General features: G+C 42.0%; 1 protein-coding gene and 1 long non-coding RNA gene across 2 annotated transcripts; one reads left to right on the top strand and one right to left on the bottom strand.

The window, feature by feature from the left end:
- Window positions 1-1,448: 1,448 nt before the first annotated feature.
- LOC130208221 (adenosine receptor A1-like) lies at window positions 1,449-5,619 on the top strand. Its single transcript, XM_056437226.1, has 2 exons — window positions 1,449-2,795; window positions 3,693-5,619. The coding sequence occupies exons 1-2, from the start codon at window positions 2,440-2,442 to the stop codon at window positions 4,336-4,338; spliced, it is 1,002 nt and encodes a 333-aa protein (XP_056293201.1). The 5' UTR covers window positions 1,449-2,439; the 3' UTR covers window positions 4,339-5,619.
- Window positions 5,620-11,459: 5,840 nt separating this feature from the next.
- LOC130208222 (uncharacterized) lies at window positions 11,460-18,096 on the bottom strand. The gene is made up of 2 exons (XR_008834377.1): window positions 17,699-18,096; window positions 11,460-12,224 (listed from the first exon to the last, which is right to left on the bottom strand). It is a non-coding gene; the product is annotated as an uncharacterized LOC130208222 (long non-coding RNA).
- Between the last annotated feature and the right edge of the window lie 264 nt (window positions 18,097-18,360).

Below are 18,360 nucleotides of genomic sequence, written 5' to 3'. Positions count from 1 at the left end.
TCAGTTTGTGACCTTCCCCACCAGGGGAAATAAAACACTGGACCAATGCTACAGCAACATCAGGAATGCCTTCTCAGCTGAACCAAAACCCCATTTTGGAAAGTCTGACCACATGGCAATCTGGCTCAAACCGGTCTACAACAAAAGGCTCAAGACAAAGCCAGTCCTCGTCAGAACCTTTAACACCTGGACTGATGGGGCACAGGCTAGCCTTCAGGGCTGCTTTGAGGCCACAGACTGGAGCACCTTCAAAGTGGCCACCAACGACATCCACGAATACACAGAGACTGTGAGTGACTACATCAGCTGGTGTACGTCCCTATGTGCACCTCCCAGGACTGTGCGTATGTTCCCCAACCAAAAACCCTGGTTTAATGGAGACATAAAAAATAACATCAGGAAGAGACGGGACGCCTTCAAGTCAGGAGACCAAGAGGAGTATATGAGAGCCTGGTACGAGCTGCAGAAGTCCATCAGAGCAGCAAAGAGGGCTTACTCCCAAAAACTTGAAGGCTACTATCTCAACCACAACACGCGCAGGATGTGGCAGGGATCCAGTCTGTCACTAACTACAAGAAAACCACAACAACCACAGACCCCCGTGATCCCACCCTTCCAGACAGCCTCAACTACTTTTATGCCAGGTTCGACAGGCTGAATACGGACACACCCTCAATAGCGCCCTGTGACCCCATGGACTTTGCCTTTCAGGTGACTCACACACAGGTCCTGAAGGCCCTGAAGAGGGTAAACCCCTACAAGGCTGTGGGACCTGATGGAGTTCCCCCCAAAGTCCTAAAGGTCTGTGGGGAACAACTAGCCGGAGTGTATGCTGACATCTTTAACCTGTCACTATCTCAGGCTGTAGTTCCCGTATCTTTAAATCCTCCATCATCATACCAGTCCCCAAAACCAGACACACCCACCTTAAATGACTTCAGGCCAGTGGCACTCACACCAGTCGCCATGAAGTGCCTAGAAAAACTGGTCCTCGCCCACATCAACCACACGGTCCCGGACAATGTCGACCCCCTCCAGTTTGCATACCGCCCCAACCGATCAGTGGACGACGCGGTAGCAATAGCTCTACACCACACTCTGCAACACCTGGAAAGCCGCAGAACGTATGCCAGAATGCTTTTCCTGGACTATAGTTCTGCCTTTAATACCATCCGCCCGGGAAAACTAATCAAGAAGCTGACAGACCTCGGCGTCCCAACTCCAACCTGCAACTGGATTCTGGACTTTCTGACAGAAAGACCCCAGGTGGTGAAAATGGGAGGACGGGTGTCTACCGAGCTCACAGTCAGCACAGGATCCCCACAGGGCTGCTGCCTGAGCCCCAAACTATTCACCCTGTACACCCATGACTGCACCTCCACCCAGGACAACACCATCCTCATCAAATACGCCGATGACACCACCGTCCTGGGGCTCATCAAGGAGCGGGGATGAGTCGGACTACAGGACCCTGGTGAACAACATCCTGGTCTATGGAGAGGAGAACGACCTCATCCTCAACACAAACAAGACCAAGGAAATAATACTGGACTTCAGGAAGAACCCTCCCCCTCTACAGCCTCTCATCATCAAAGGGACTGAGGTGGAGAGGGCTGACGGGTACAGATTCCTGGGAATGCAGGTGACATCTGACCTGAGCTGGACTCTTCACACCACAGCCACGGTGAAAAGGCCCAGAAAAGGCTTTATTTCATCAGGATGCTCAGGAAAGCTGGTCTGAACCATCGCCCTCTCACCCAGGCCTATAGAGGACTGATAGAGAGCATCCTCACCGCAGGCATCACTGTGTGGTATGGAAACACCACACAGGCAGAGAGGAAGGCTCTGCAAAGAGTCATAAGGACCGCGGAGAGGATCACAGGGACACAACTTCCGTCCATGGACTCTATGTATGTGCAGCGCTGTCGGAAAAGAGCAGAGGGAATCATTGGAGACTCACTTCATCCAGCTCACTCTCTGCTCAGACACAAACACTGCACATACAACCTGAGACAGAGCGGACAGCATCGTCACCCATAGGACACGCTTCTTCAACAGCTTCTTCCCTGCCACAGTCAGACTGATGGCACAACACAGCTACTGAGAAAGAGGCACTCCTTGAAACTGTGAAAAATGTGCAACACTACAATCAGTGCAATAGCCCCACACAACCTTCCCCCAACATCTGAACATGTGCAAGGGTTATTATAGTGTGTTGTTTTGTACCTCTTGACTCGGAGAACCCTGCAAAAATAATTCCGATGTGTCTGGACTGCTGGTCTAGGCACAGATGGCAAATAAAAAACCTTAAACCTTACACCTTAAACTTGAATATAAAAACAGCGTGACCGAGGACTTCCTCAAAGGTTTCACAATACCGAGATGAATGAAAGAGGGGACGTCGCGGCTCATTCAGGCTCAGACTCGCAGCATGTTTAGATGCCATTAACGATCAGACGAACCACCATGGATGTGGGAGAAGGGATCTACACGTTGTTGGAGGTGCTCATCGCCGTCAGCTGCTGTCTGGGTAATGCACTGGTTGTTTTGGCGCTGTGGACCAGTAAGAGCATTCACAAGCCCACCTACGGCCTCATCGCCTGTCTGGCTGTGGCCGACTTCATGGTCGGCTGCGTGGCCATCCCGCTGGCCGTGGTGATGGACAGGCGAGTGGAGACTTCATTCCACGGCTGTCTCTTCATCAGCTGTGTGGTCATCCTGTTGACCCTCGTTTCAATTTTGTGTCTCACGGCTATCGCAGTGGACCGCTTCCTCCGGGTGCATCTCCCCCTCAGGTAGGACTTTTTTCTGGATTATTTATTCTGCCTAGAAACGGTCTATTGTGTCACGACGGGATTAGGGTGGACCCAAATGCACGACTCAGGAGACAGATAATGCTGATAAAGATCCTTTGCTGAAAGTGTTGTCAGGAACGGAACAGACCGAATAAACAAACACACTGTGGAACGCTCAAGGGCTTGGTCTGAGAAACACAAGACAATCTGGCAGAGGACAAATGCAAGTGAGGGAACCTAAGTAGACAAGGACTAATTAGGGAATGGGCAACAGGTGAGATGGGCATGAAGACCAGGTGAAGGTAATGAGGTACTAACGAGGGAGTGACCAGAGGCAGGTGAAGGGAGTTGGACTGACGAGATGGGAAGCAGGATCTGGAACGACATGATAGTTAGAGACAGGATGAAAACAACTAATACAAAAAGGAAGGTGTGGAGCTAAACTGTTACATTTTGTGGTATTAAGTATGGCTTTGAATCACAAAACGTACAGTGGGTACGGAAAGTATTCTGATCCCTTTAAATTGTTCACTCTTAGTTTCATTGCAGCTAATTGCTAAAATCCAAAAAGTTCCCTTTATTTCTCATTATTGTACACTCAGCACCCCATCTTGACAGAAAAAAACAGAAATGTAGAATTTTTTGCTAATTTATTAAAAAAGAAAAACTGAAAACTCACATGGTCATAAAAAAATGTTAGCATCCGTTTCATCACAACCTCATCACAACCTAATTTCTCACCCTTGTTCATGTCTTACACTTTAAAGGCACTGATTTATTTTCAGTTTCTTCATAACAATGACGTCATGACTTGTTTTATATAGTTTGTAATTGCATCGTGAATTTAATGAATAAACAGTTGGTTAAAGCAATAACTTAGTGTTTTTTTCTTCACAGGTACAGAAGGACTGTAACACAGAGGCATTCTCAGCTGGTGGTAGCAGCGTGTTGGCTTGTTGCAGTACCTCTGAGTTTTTCTCCCATGTTTGGATGGTACAACCATGAAACCTTGTCCGAGTCCACCAACTCCACCATAGTCTGCCAGTTTACGGCTGTGATCCCCATGTCATACCTGGTTTACCTCAACTTCTTTCTCTGCACCCTCACACCTCTGCTGGTGATGACCGTGCTGTACGGCTACATCTTCTGCACCATCCAAGGAACCCTTCGAGAGAAACCAGGCGACGGGCCCCAGAAACCGTGTCAGAACTACCTGGAGAAAGAGAAACAGCTGGCAGGCTCTCTGTCCCTGGTCCTGGCTCTGTTTGCCCTGTCCTGGCTCCCTCTCCACATTATGAACTGCATCGTTTACTTTGGTGAGCCCAAGGATGTACCAGGAACAGCTTTCCACGTCGGCATCCTGCTCTCTCACGCCAACTCGGCTGTGAACCCAGTCGTGTACGCGTTCAAAATAGAAAAGATCAAGACGGCGTACCTGAAGCTCTGGAGACGGTACATCACATGTGGAGAAGAAACCCAAGCAGCTCCGACCAGCCTGACGACAGACAACAACCTCAGCAACAGTAACATGAACAGCTTATAGACAAACACAGGTAGAGGAAGATGTCCTTGTTTGTCTCTTTGTTCTTAAGGAGCAGGTTCGATTGACTCTCAAGCGTAATTAAACATTCACATTGTGAGAACGTTTAAGATGGCAGTTACAGTGTGTGAAGTGTATTGAAGACCAACGGCCACCTTTTTTAATTGATGTTGAGGCACATCTTCAGCAGTTTGCACTAAATGTTTTGTTATCGGCCAAGTTCAAGAATGTGTGTTGCGAAAAACTGTCATGTCGGGGGGGGGGAAATGCAACTTCCACTTGTCTGAATAGCTTTAGTTTCATTTCACTGTCGTTTTGTTTCTGTTCCATTTCTTCATATCCTTTAACGAAAAGAACGCTGTTGGAAATCACCTTCACGAAAAAGAAAAAAAGATCCTTCACACGAGCAGTCTGTCCTTAACTGACTGTCACTGAGGTGACATTCGTTGTACACTTGACCAGAAAAATACAATGTTCAATTTTAAAGACTTGCAGTGTTTAATTTTTTTTGTATCAGACAGGTGTGAGCTGCATGACAGACATCCGTTTATATTTAGTTATTTGAAAACACCACAAAATGCAACCTCAAAGAGATGTTAGATAAGATATGTACTTTATTCATCCCCAGGGGGAAATTTCTTTAAAACAGCAGCAGACATGTTTACACATAAACAATACAATAAAATAGGGCATATTACATTTAAGAATTTAAATAAAATGAAAAATGTAAAAAGAAAACAGAAATGAAAGTGTATACACTGTATCTTAGTGTACATGAGTATAAAGTGAATGCGGTGCAAGGTTTATTGATGTTCGAATTTTCCGTTCGCCGACAGGAGAAAAGACGTGCTAATTAATGGTTTCTCCAGTAAACAGGCCAACTTTTCAGATTTAGTCTATTTTTTTAATTAATCTGTATACACAGCGCTGAGATTGTGATTTAGATGACTTTATGCTGCATTGTCATAGTTGCAATCCATACATGACCAAATATTGCATACATTTACCAGTTACCCATTTCATAATGGTAATTGTAAATAACCCCTTAAAAGGTTTATTGTTTTGTGTTGATTGCCTTATTTTGTATCTGCTTTATTGGTTGTGATGTATGCCTTTTTATATTGTATTGTTTTAATGATTTTGGATATGTTTTAATCTACTTCCGCTTTGAGCTAAATTTGACTTTTATTTTGAAATGTTAAAAGGAAGCGCACCTTTATTTTGTTAATATACAAACTTGACGGTACAGCTAAGTGTTACGGACGGATGCGCATTTGATATAAAGTTGTCATAGTTTTAATGGACCCGTATGAGGCTAATGCTCTTACGGTGGTGACAAGGTGATATTTATTCAAGAGTTTTGGTTCATGTTTATACAACGAAAGAAAGGAAATAAAGAAGTTCACCAGCAGTAAAGTCTCACGCCGATTGATATACGGGGATCCGTTACAGTAATAACTAGAATGGGCACTCGGTAGAGCGCATACCTTCGCATATCACAAGATTGGGCATTGAATTATGAACATTTTGGCATTAGTTGCATGCCAATTGGACAAAAATGTATCGTGCTATGGTAAAAAAAGAGTTTGACCTTTCCATGACCTTGACCTTTGACCCGATTGATCCCAAAATCTAATCAAATGGTCCCCGGATAATAACCAATCATCCCACCAAATTTCATGCGATTCAAGAAAATGTTGACCTGTTCATGACCTTTGACCTTGACCTTTGACCCGATCGATCCCAAAATCTAATCAACTGGTCCCCGGATAATAAACAATCATCCCACCAAATTTCATGCGATTCGGTTAAATACTTTTTGAGTTCTGCGAAAGATTTTGACCTGTTCATGACCTTTGACCTTTGACCCGATCGATCCCAAAATCTAATCAACTGGTCCCCGGATAATAAACAATCATCCCACCAAATTTCATGCGATTCGGTTCAATACTTTTTGAGTTCTGCGAAAGATTTTGACCTGTTCATGACCTTTGACCTTTGACCCGATCGATCCCAAAATCTAATCAACTGGTCCCCGGATAATAAACAATCATCCCACCAAATTTCATGCGATTCGGTTCAATACTTTTTGAGTTTTGCGAATAACACGCATACAAATAAATAAATAAATAAATACACGGCGATCAAAACATAACCTTCCGGCATTTTCAATGCGAAGGTAATAAACATCTCATACGTGCCGCCGCCAGGTAACTTCCGGCAGCAAATGGGCGTGAGTAAAATGTAAAATGAGAGCTCAGAGAACATGGATGTTCCAATAAGAGAAATGTCTCACTCGCTTCTCCAGCTGGAGGCTGGAGTTTTTTTGAGCAACCCATCCTGTGAGTCACATGAATTGGTTCTGCAAGTTCTGCACATTTGTTTTCAGCCAACGCAACATAATAAGGCATTACAAACTAAAACACGGACACTATAATAGTTCTTGCCCCTTGCCTTGCATATATAATGACTGTGTTCTTTTAAGACACACGTTGCTCTGAGAAAATATTTCCATTTGTTAGAATGTTTTTTTTTTAAAGGCCTTTAAAAGTTGTATTAAAATATTTTTTCAGAAATAATCAATTGTAATTTTCAAGAAGTCAATTGAAGTTAATACTGCGAGTTATATTTATGGTTATCAAAAACTGCTGTTCCTCAAACGGCCACTTGAGAATTTCATACTCACTTCATCTGAACTATCAGTCTATGAAGCTCATGTTCCAGTTCATCCAGCAGGTACTTCTCATGTTGGGCCACAGTGATCTAAAACTAAGGTTACAAAGAGAGGACTTGTACACCAGGAGGTGCAGAACCAGAGTCCTCACCACCCACAGACTGTTTCAGCTCTTTCCTCAGGCCATCAGGATTGTGAACTCCGACCACCAGGACCCCACACACACACACACACACACTCACTGTAAGCCACTTTCATTTCACTGCACACCCTGTGTGTGTATGTGACAAATAAAACATCTTGAATCTTGAATCTTGAATCTTTAAGAACCAGCTTGCAATGTAAATAATCAAGTGCAGTTCATGGCGCAGCAGCCAGGGGTGAATATACACTACTGTTCAAAAGTTTGGGGTCATCCAGACAATTTCGTGTCTTCCATGAAAACTCACTTTTATTTATCAAATGAATTGAAAATTGAATAGAAAATATAGTCAAGACGTTGACAAGGTTAGAACTAATGATTAATATTTGAAGTATTAATTTTGTTCTTCAAACTTCAAGCTCAAAGGAAGGCCAGTTGTATAGCTTATATCACCAGCATAACTGTTTTCAGCTGTGCTAACATAATTGCACAAGGGTTTTCTAATCAGATATTAGTCTTCTAAGGCGATTAGCAAACACAATGTACCATTAGAACACTGGAGTGATAGTTGATGGAAATGGGCCTCTATACACCTATGGAGATATTTCATTAGAAACCAGACGTTTCCACCTAGAATAGTCATTTACCACATTAACAATGTATTGTGTGTATTTTTGATTCATGTTATCTTTATTGAAAAAACAGTGCTTTTCTTTGAAAAATAAAGACATTTCTAAGTGACCCCAAACTTTTGAATGGTAGTGTAGATCAAAGTGTTCTCAAAGGAACGCACACACACACTTAATTCATGTTTTCTCCAACAATTAGTACATCTTTCCTCCTGTCGGCAAAATTTAAACTGCAATCACCTCCCCTCCCTTACAGAAACTTTACACACTAAGTTATCTCTGCTAAGCATCATCAGCGCACTACACATTTTCAGCTGATTAGTGCAAACAACTAAATAGATTTAGTATTGACAGTTACAAAACATAAAATTATAAGTAATGACCAATTAAAAGTTTACGCTGAAATAAAATCGGGTTTACAGTGCAGTAACATATAGGCAATCTTTGACAGATTTATGATTTATGGATTTTGTTGGAGACAATGAAGGTCTTTTTTTCATTTGTTGGTCATACAATGATGCTCTCACACTTGTCAGGATTTGTTTACAGTCCAAAAAATATTAATTCTTTCATGAGGTGATATCTGACAATATACTGTGTAAGACACGGTAGAATCCAGTGATGGCCACACATTTTCTTCATATCATTGTTTATTGTAGTTTGAGATTATTAAAATAGCATAGAGTCGTGCACAGTCATCTCCTGTGTTCTTGCATCTGATTATATCTTTATCAAATACCATCATCAAAATATACATTAAAACGTTTTTATTATTATTCTTTTGCAAAACACATATGCAATGAGACACATTACCAGCAGCACATTATTGACTGTAGGTCTTCGTCCTATGAACTGCCTCAAACATCTCTAAGACAACATGTGGAAGACCCACAATTAGAACTGAGACACAGATTCAGGAGTTTGCAGGAGCTACTTTCATCACGTCTTGTGAATATGGTTCCAGATACACACACGCTAGTTCCCAAAGCTTCCAGAGTGGGTTTTTCTTTGGTCCAATTTCCAGAGTGCTGACCAGTTTTCCCGGCAGCTTGGTCCGGGTTCTGGACAGTTGGGGGAAGTATCCCAGTATTGCCGAGCACCGTTTAGATGAACTGACTCACTAATTGCCCTGTTATTATTATCATTATTATTAGTTATTTGCAGTCTTCCTGTGCACTGCAGATTGAAAACGGTCCCATTTACAGCCAGCAGGTGGTGCTATAGAAACATCCCATGACCAACTTCAACCTGAGATCATGTTGTAAAGAGAAGGGGGGGGGGGGTATTATTTTTTATTTGGGGTTTGTCTTTTCCTATGTTTCATATGTTTACCACAGACTCAACCAATATCATCTAATTGAAAAGCTGCAGCTGATCCACTCCTGCAGTGTTCGTCTACCCTGTGCCTCCTAGTCGCTAGATGTTTACACTCATCGGGGGCGGTTTGCTCAGAAAGTTGTCCAGATGTTCGATATTGGCCAAAGGAAATGAATCTCTACTTATTCTGTGAAATATTTCAACATCTACTTGATGGATTGGCAAACAAATATTGTTATTGCGACATACAGGACTGTCTCAGAAAATTAGAATATTGTGATGAAGTTCTTTATTTTCTGTAATGCAATTCAAAAAACAAAAATGTCATGCATTCTGGATTCATTACAAATCAACTGAAATATTGCAAGCCTTTTATTCTTTTAATATTGCTGATTATGGCAACCCTAACCCTAACCCTTAAGAAAACTCAAATATCCTATCTCTAAATATTAGAATATCATGAAAAAGTATACTAGTAGGGTATTAAACAAATCACTTGAATTGTCTAATTAACTCGAAACACCTGCAAGGGTTTCCTGAGCCTTGACAAACACTCAGCTGTTATAAATCTTTTTTTTTACTTGGTCTGAGGAAATATTAAAAAATTTTGAGATAGGATTTTAGAGTTTTCTTAAGCTGTAAAAAATAATCAGCAATATTAAAAGAATAAAAGGCTTGCAATATTTCAGTTGATTTGTAATGAATCCAGAATGCATGGCATTTTTGTTTTTTTAATTGCATTACAGAAAATAAAGAACTTTATCACAATATTCTAATTTTCTGAGACAGTCCTGTATATTGTTATTAAAATATATATTACTAGTTCAGTATGTTTTTGTTTCCTACCGTCACCTCTCTTGTTTCTATTGTTATTGCTTCTAGTGCTTATTTTTACCATGTAAAGTGACTTGAGTATACCTTGGAAAGCACTTTACAAATAACATCTATTTTTATTATTTATACACAATGTGATTAAAACTATGACTCAACATCAAGATCACAAGAAAACGTATGCTCGTTAAGATGTCAAGTTAAAGTTATTCATTCAAATATTTTTTTCCTGTGGTAAGAGCTCAACATTTAGAATGAAAAGAGAGAAAAAAAGAGGAAAAAAAATCACAAATAATTAGGGCTGTCAGCGTTAACGCGTTAATCTATGCTGTGGCTGCGTTTACCAAATTAAAATATTTTAACGCAATTTTTTTTTTTTTTTTTTTTTTTTTTTTTTTGTAGTACGGTTTTACGGTTGTTTTTTTTTTAAAACAATAAACAACCCGCGAAAATAAGGAGAAGAAATCAGTTTAAACTTCGGGTTTCCTCCTCCGCCTTCCCCCTCCGCCTCCCCCTCCTCCTCTGATCTGATACACAGGAGGGCGGAGGCGCGGTGGTGACGTGACGCGAGAAGAACTCGTCCGTCACACGAAACCTTCAACGGATTCAACCTGAGCTCAAATGTTTGTTTAAAAAAAAACCACAAAAAAACAACCAATGTAAATCATAAAGGACCTCCCCACCATGTGATGCACGTGACAGAGTCAGTCAGAGAGAGCAGAGAACATGGCACCAGGCAACTGAGCTCTCAAGAGAGAGAGAGCTGAGATTGTGAGAATTGTGACATATGTGACATGTAGATATGTCATAAAAAAACCTTTAAAAAGGTAAATTGACATTTTGTGTAAATGTATAAAATGAGCCCAGATGGTTAACATGACATACATGAATATTTGAATGTCAAAAGTCAGTTGGGGCCATTGGTTCTGCTGTTGTTCATGAGATGACAGATGGGGTCTCAAATGGGGTCTCAATATACTTTTTTGTTACTAACTGAAGAAAGAAAGATGAAGAAACAATATCATATATTATATAATATAATGGCACTTTATACTTTATAGGTCTTGAAAAACACAAACACAGCTCTGTGTGGTCTTTTAAAGAATGAACTTGAACTTTTAACTTTTAACTTTTAATTAATCGTAAATAATAATCGCGAATGCGATTAATTAATTAATCGCAATTTCACAATGTGCGATTAATTAGTTAATTTTTTTTAATCGATTGACAGCCCTACAAATAATATAAAAATACTACAATTGACGTCACGCGGCTGCAGGTCCAAGTCCAGTGAGGGGCGTTCAGTGGAGTGGACCGGGCTCTGAGCAGACCAAGAACATTCTCAGTTAGTTCAAGTTCAGTTCGTCCTCGGCGTGACTCAGCAGCGGTCGTCCTTCGAGGGGCTCCAAACCAATCTTTCCGTGGTGACTTATGAACAGGTATGTATATGCATCAAGTTTAGGGGTTTATGCTTCAAAAATCCATCCCACTATAACCTTTTTCAGATATGCTTTGGGCAACCAGACACAGCTCCTGGACAAGCCTTTTAGTGAAAACAAAGCATGACCAGTGGTTCTCCGGCTCACCCAGATTTAAATTAGTTTCACCCTTTCCACACATCATAATGCATATCGAATTAACATCTGAGATCTTCTTCTTTTGAACTTTGTCCTCTTTGGCCACAAGATGGCACCCGAGTGGCTCCGACGCATTCAGTGTGAGTGAGCTTCATTCCAAGCACTCATTGTACCTCTCAAGGAAGGTAATTGGCTGTGTAGTTATCACCTGAGTAGGATTTACTCGATCCCACAAACTATACAACCTACTACCTCACCTTGCTAGGCTCAACTTCAGCCACCAATAAATGGCCTAAAAACAATGAAATATGTAACTTCAGTACATGTTGTTAGAATAGACCAGTTCCATCGTTGTGTCTCGTAAGTATATGAAGTTGTTGTTATGTCCACAGTCTTCTCCTGAGTGGTGAGCTTTTACTTATAAAAATGCTATTTTGTTGTCTCCTTAAGAAAGATGATTACAACATCATAACCAATAACCAGATTTTTAAACTATAGGGGATGGGTTATGTCTTGTTTGTGAATTCCTTTATTCCCGGAGCCTTCCGGGTGCATAGAGAGCACATCTTCACAGCAGATCAACCTGTCTCCTGAGGAAAGACAGTAGACTGTATAGTTATCTCAGAGGGAGGACACGAACCCCACAACTATTCAATCTACTACCTCAGCCTTGAGGACAGACGCTTTTGCAGGAAGCCGTGGAACGTTGTCGGTCGAAACTATACGAGACAGAAATAGAGAGCGATTAAATGAGGTTGTATTCCACGTGGGACAAACAGCAGATGAAACTCTTTTTTTTTTAAAGTCTGCGTCGGGGAAGCATGTCATCATCTCAGATTATATTTAGTAGCGGCACTAAATGAGGCGTGACTTTTTTGGGGTCGAAAGCTACTGGAATTGCATTTAGAATACTTGCACGCACAACTGGAGCACAACTTTATTCAGATGACCCCCCCCCCCCCCTCTCTCTCTCTACACCACGGCATGAAATCAGCTAGTCTGGGAACAGTTTTATCAGGAATTACCTTCAAGGAGCAATTCCCCAGTAGTTCAATCCCTTTGGCCTCAACAACCAGAGAGCGAAGGGAAAAAGATGGAAAATGGCAGTACCTCGGCCATCTTAGGGAGTTATTTGGCACCCGTACCCAACATCTGTGGTGCAACCTGTTAACTTGTGCCTCCTCCTTCCAATCCTTATCCATAAAAACAGACTGTTTGTTTACCTCCAAATAAAAGGAGAGTGGCTGAAGGAATTTTTCGTTCATAAATCATTTCAGAGTGCTGATTGTTGCACATTCATGCTGGCAGTTGTTGTTTTTGCTTGGAGTTTGAATCGAGAAGCTCCAGGTTGGACTTCAGATTATTGCCTTTTTTCGCTCAGTGTGAAAGCCACTTCAAGTCCATTGAAATAAAAAAAGAGGTCTTCTGTGCCAGCTAGAGTCTGGGAAACAAGCTTGGCTGTCTGGACCCAGACAGAACCTCCCTTTGGCCCCAGACACTGTTATGGTAGACGACGATGGTCATCGCATGCAAAGGATGGGATGCTTTTGCATAAATTAGCATGTGAACCGGGCTCTCTGAAAAGCGGCTGGGCGATTCATTAACATTCTGAATTCCTCTTTGGCCTAATTAATGCCGACAGTGATTGAAATGTTTTGGCACGCCGTGCGGCCGCGCTGCCGGGGCATGCTCATTTGTGCAGGATGAAAAAGGCACAAGGGCATCAGAGAGTGGGGAGCCTTAATTGAGATGTTGAATTAATTAGACGGTAAATGGTATCAAACTCCTCTAACCGGCTGGCCAACACAGAGGGGATGGAGTGGATTCAACTTTTTACACAAAAAGAAGTTGGGTGGATTTCAAACAAATGTTGTTCTGGTGATGGACCATATACTAATCAACACACACACACACACACACACACACACAGTTAAGTGCATTATTTCATTAAATTATCCGCAGTCAGCATCCGTTCTTACCTTGATTGTTTCCAAATATCCTATTTGTGATTGTGCCTTTGAACAAAAGCTGAACGAGAGGTGAACACTAATTAGTATCTCCATTACGATCCCTTTGGTTTGGATAATTCTGGGTAGAACTAAAGCTAACGTTCTTTTTTTTTACACCCGGAAGTGATGGTTTGATTTTCACGGTACATCCGCATGCTGCGGATGAAAAGAAAATGGCCGCTCATTTGCAGATTACAGCAACGGTAACGTCATCGATCCGTGACGTTCACTTGAGACTCACTCTGACCGTGTCAGCGATTTGATGCCCGGCACGCTGGTTGTTCTTTCATTGTTGCTCCAGAGCCGAGAGCAACACGTCTCAATGGCAAACGTTCAAATGATCAAAGATATCCATGTTGTCGAATGCCCAGGTGGCAAAGAAATTAGTAGATGAAGACGCAACAAAAATCTACCCATGACACGTTGGCGTTGGTCCATGACGATCGACGGAGTCCAGGGGACGACTGTGAAGGAAAAAAGACTGAGGTTGGTCCCCTTGAGCGTCTCTCTCCAATATGTTGGTGCCAAGACATGGCCATTGTCTGCGTGCCAAGCTGAATCTCAATGAGACCCCCCAACAAAAGGAGAGCGATGCTGAAGATGCAGCATGGCGGAACCCGCCGCCGAGGGGGGAGGAGAGGTTTGGCAGCCAAATGAGAGGATGCCGTGTCAGAAAGGAGCTATGATACCACACAACAAGGCATGGAGGCTACCCTGCTGCCAGATGCTCAGAGCAATGAGAGCGAGGTGATCGCACGTCGAGAGAAAGGTCCTTTGTTTCCGAGAGCAGACTTCGTCTATATGTTGGGCAACTGGTTACGTCTCTGTACTTGTTTGTGGTTTCAGTTGAAACTCATCCTGTGTGGTTAATAAACTACCGGTTAGCCGGAGTTTACCGCCATCTCGCAGGCCGACGTCTTTATCGAGAACATCATTTACAGATACACTATAATTTCAATAAGAGGTGTCCCAATTTACCGATATTGACTAGAACAGGGATATTTCTACATTTAAATATTGATACGCATATGATAACATTGTGTATAATTTTAGTGATTGTGTTTCAGTTGGCACAGAATTTTTTTTGTTCATTAGTGGATCTGATTGCATTTTCTATTAGTGTAATTATGCACTTTTTTACACTTTTGTACAGCTATGATTACTCTCTCCAGCTCCTCGCGGTGGTTTTTTGAGTATAATTAATGTGCTGAAAATGGGACAAAATGCACAATAAACAAAGGAATTTAACTAGTGGTATTGTTTGTTTGTAATTACATTGTACAGATATCGCAAAACATATTGTTAATGTGAATTATTTAGTTTGACACGAACTATCAATGCAGCTTAATGGAGCATAACTGAATAAAGTACTGTACTTAATATTTTCTTCCAAAAGTGCACATATCAGTAATTACATTCACTCTTCTTATAAACTTTTAAACTATAAAGATTTTTAATTATACCCCCCAAAAATGTATTCCTGAGAAACAAAGTAAGACTATTAAGCTAACGTAAATTAGCGCCAACCAATTTCAACCAATAACATCATGACATTAATTCATCATTAAACCTACAGTCCTATTTAGCTCCGTACATTTAAAGCTCGTCCACTTTTTAGTCCGATCAAAGGCAAAACATTTTACTTAAATTGCTTTTGTAACCGTACACGGCACACTGGGGGGTACTCGGAGTACAGAGGCTAATGACGCTTTCACTTCTGTTTCACAGGGATTTAAATCTTACAACCCTCAAGGGGGTCCAGACTCCAGACGGGTGAGCCACTGCTCTATTTAATATCTGGTCCTAATTGAAAAGAAAATAGCCCCTTTTATTTTGTCAGGATGTCATTAGATGGACCGGCTTTGGTCTTTATAAATGGCATGTGGCCGGACATGAAGGGCATTTGGTGCCGACTTTGATTTACCAAAACCACTTCTAAGATTACATGTAAACCGCTGCCACTTCTATCTCATGCCTGTTAAATGAAGGGCAATGTGCAAACCAAAAGGGGGGAGCATTAGAAGTATGTGTGATGCAGGGTGACGAAATAATCATCCTAAAATACTTTTCACGTTCACTCTCTAAAATGGTTGTCGCCGCTTGTGGTATCGGTCATTGGAACCGTTGAATTATGCTCTAACCAGAATGTGCCATGACTGCATAAGTTGTCTTCTGTCGGTGTTTATGGTCTGTATTGCAATATTTATTTATAAACTTTGCATTATAATATCTAAATTGCTACTAGTATACCTGCTATTTATTTAAACCATCTATACAACTTACTTCATTATATTCCGAAGTACAAAGAAGGGCCATGCCACTATAATTTTAATCTGAAGTATGTTCATGTTATGTGAAGTGCTTTGGAGTTTATGTGGAAATCTCTTTTCTCGGTTTACTTCTCGGTGAAGTACGACAGATTGGATCTTTACTTGACGCACAATGACTTTCTCAAGAGGCCGCGGTAAAAAAAATCTTTGTGAACACTTTTTATGGTTTGTTGTATTCAAAGTTCGCAGCTTGATGTCAACACGACGAGTGCCCGAAAGTTTAGACAATGTCAGGAGAGCGAGAGTGAAACTGAGTTGTCGTACGCGGCTCTATCGAGTCACGGAGGGGAAAGCCGCCAATCCGATAGTCCACACATTGAAACAAATGCAAAGACACTGGTCGAACATCTGGACCTTCCAGATGTAAATCTCAAGATAGATGTCCCCCGCCCAAAACTAGAACGAGTTTAAAAGTGGTAATTTATGTCAAGAATCTGATCAAATGCAGTGTATAGCCCAGGAATGTGTTAGCTAACAAACAGGAAGAGCTGAATGTGTGTTTGCTGTACCTGTTCCCCCCCCCCCCCCCCCCCAAACACACACACACACACACACACACACACAAAAAGAGACTTTGATCCTGGCAACCACAGAGTCACTCTAAGCAAGCGGAGGAGAGGAACTCAAATAGCGGAGGAGATGGCTTTCCAAACAGCATGTCATCAAGCAAGTTCATCTGAGGAGAGCCACAGGAGGGGGAGGGAGGGGGGGGGGCAGGATGTAAGTTAATGTGTTCTCTCTCGCTGCCTCTTTCCTTCGTTCGCCCTTTGTGTACAACTGTCGTAATCGCGACAGATTACGGTATGCAAACAAAAACCTGACACAGCGAGCAGCGTGCGGCGAAAACCTTCACACAGTTCAAACAGTCAGTTCACAACAACATTGTTTCATAAAGGAGAGAAATCTGTAAAGGAGAAGAAGAAAAGAAACAAATTATTTATACGTTACGTTTTTTTTATATAGCTTTTAGTGCTTGTGTTTAAAACCCCGACCGATGAGCGAGAGCCTGCAGTCTTACGACGCAAGCGTGTTACAGCACAATGCTTGGAACAGGGAGATCTGGTTCATACTGGTTTGTGATCAGGTCAAACCGCAGCGTTCGAGAACACCTCAGAAAATAATAGTATTTGGCCGTATGTTGGTAAATATGAAAGCCCAATATTTATATATTTAAGATGCTTATTCCAACTATGACGGATACTTTAAAAAATTATATATTGTATTCAAATAAATGGCGAACAATAGCCACAATACAGCTGAAGATTATTTAGTGTTGCCTCTGGTTCAGATTTCTCGCACCTTCGTTTTAAAACCATGCAAAAGAGAATCCGAAATGTTTGATAAAAAGCGCTAAATCTCTTTTTCTCTAATTTCTTCTCTGAAACCGAGAGGCAATTATCACTTTTGGGGGTGTGGGGGGGATGTTGGTTAAAACGAACCACTGGAGTTGTTGTATCTTAAGTCTCCGACTTGCGGTAAATTGTTCTTACACGTTGCTTTCTACTCGTCTCGTACTTTAAGAGGCAGTTACACGACCACTAAAATGTCTTTTTATTCAGAGCGTGTGTTTTTATCGTTCAGATCTATGCAAACAGACGCCTCATTACGGAAACTACAGACCCGCTTTGTTCGTTATTTCTTAATGCATTCAACTTAAGAAACAACATCATTTCAAACTATATCTCGACGTAAACGGTGGCGATTTAGGCGTCGCGTTGGGTGCAAGCGAAGCAGACGCGAGTATACAGGGTGCAGGGTGACAGTCAAAGAAGTGCAAAAGAAATGCAGACAGGCTTCAGCACAAAGGAGGAATATCAAGGCCCAGACAGAAGCAGAATCCAAAATGTGAAATACCTGGAGGTGATTTTTTTTTTTGTACAGGTCAGGCGAGTGTTCACCCGCAGAGAATTAGGCCACGGTTGAGGCGGGGGAGTAAAAAAAATAGCGAGCAAAAAAAATGCAGATTAGAAAAGGAGACAAGAATGGATTTCCGTATCCCTCTCTTTCGCCTGCAAGACGAGGGAAAGGCTGAACGGTGTACCAGCGAGCCGCCCCACTTGAACAGGGGCTGGGGCTTGGGAGACGTTTGTGGGCCATGCCCTCCTCTCTCTCCCTGCCCACTTTCGTCCCGCTGCCAAGAGAGGGAGAGACGGCAAGTAGAAAAAAAAGGGAGGGAGGAAAATAAAACAAAATCACAAAGTCACAAAACGGGTCTTTCACCGTCCCAACAACAACCCACGAAATCTGCCGGGATTGGCGTTTTAAAAGTGGACTCGAATTCTGAAGGTCGATCGGTCACACGAGCTGTAGATTACGTGTCATCAAATAGACATCTCACTTTGACAGTCGGAAAAGGAGCCGGGAGGGGGGGGGAGGGGGAGAAACCCAGGTAAAGAAATCACAAGTGAGTGTATACTTACACGCTGTAACAAGACGTTTGACAGATTTATCCACAGTTGACCAAACAACTCAGTGCCAGATATTCCCCGAGCAAATGAGGCGAAGGCTTCTCTCCG

Source organism: Pseudoliparis swirei, chromosome 18, assembly GCF_029220125.1.
Source record: "Pseudoliparis swirei isolate HS2019 ecotype Mariana Trench chromosome 18, NWPU_hadal_v1, whole genome shotgun sequence".
NCBI lineage: Eukaryota > Metazoa > Chordata > Actinopteri > Perciformes > Liparidae > Pseudoliparis > Pseudoliparis swirei.
This window is presented reverse-complemented; position numbering and strand designations above follow the sequence as displayed.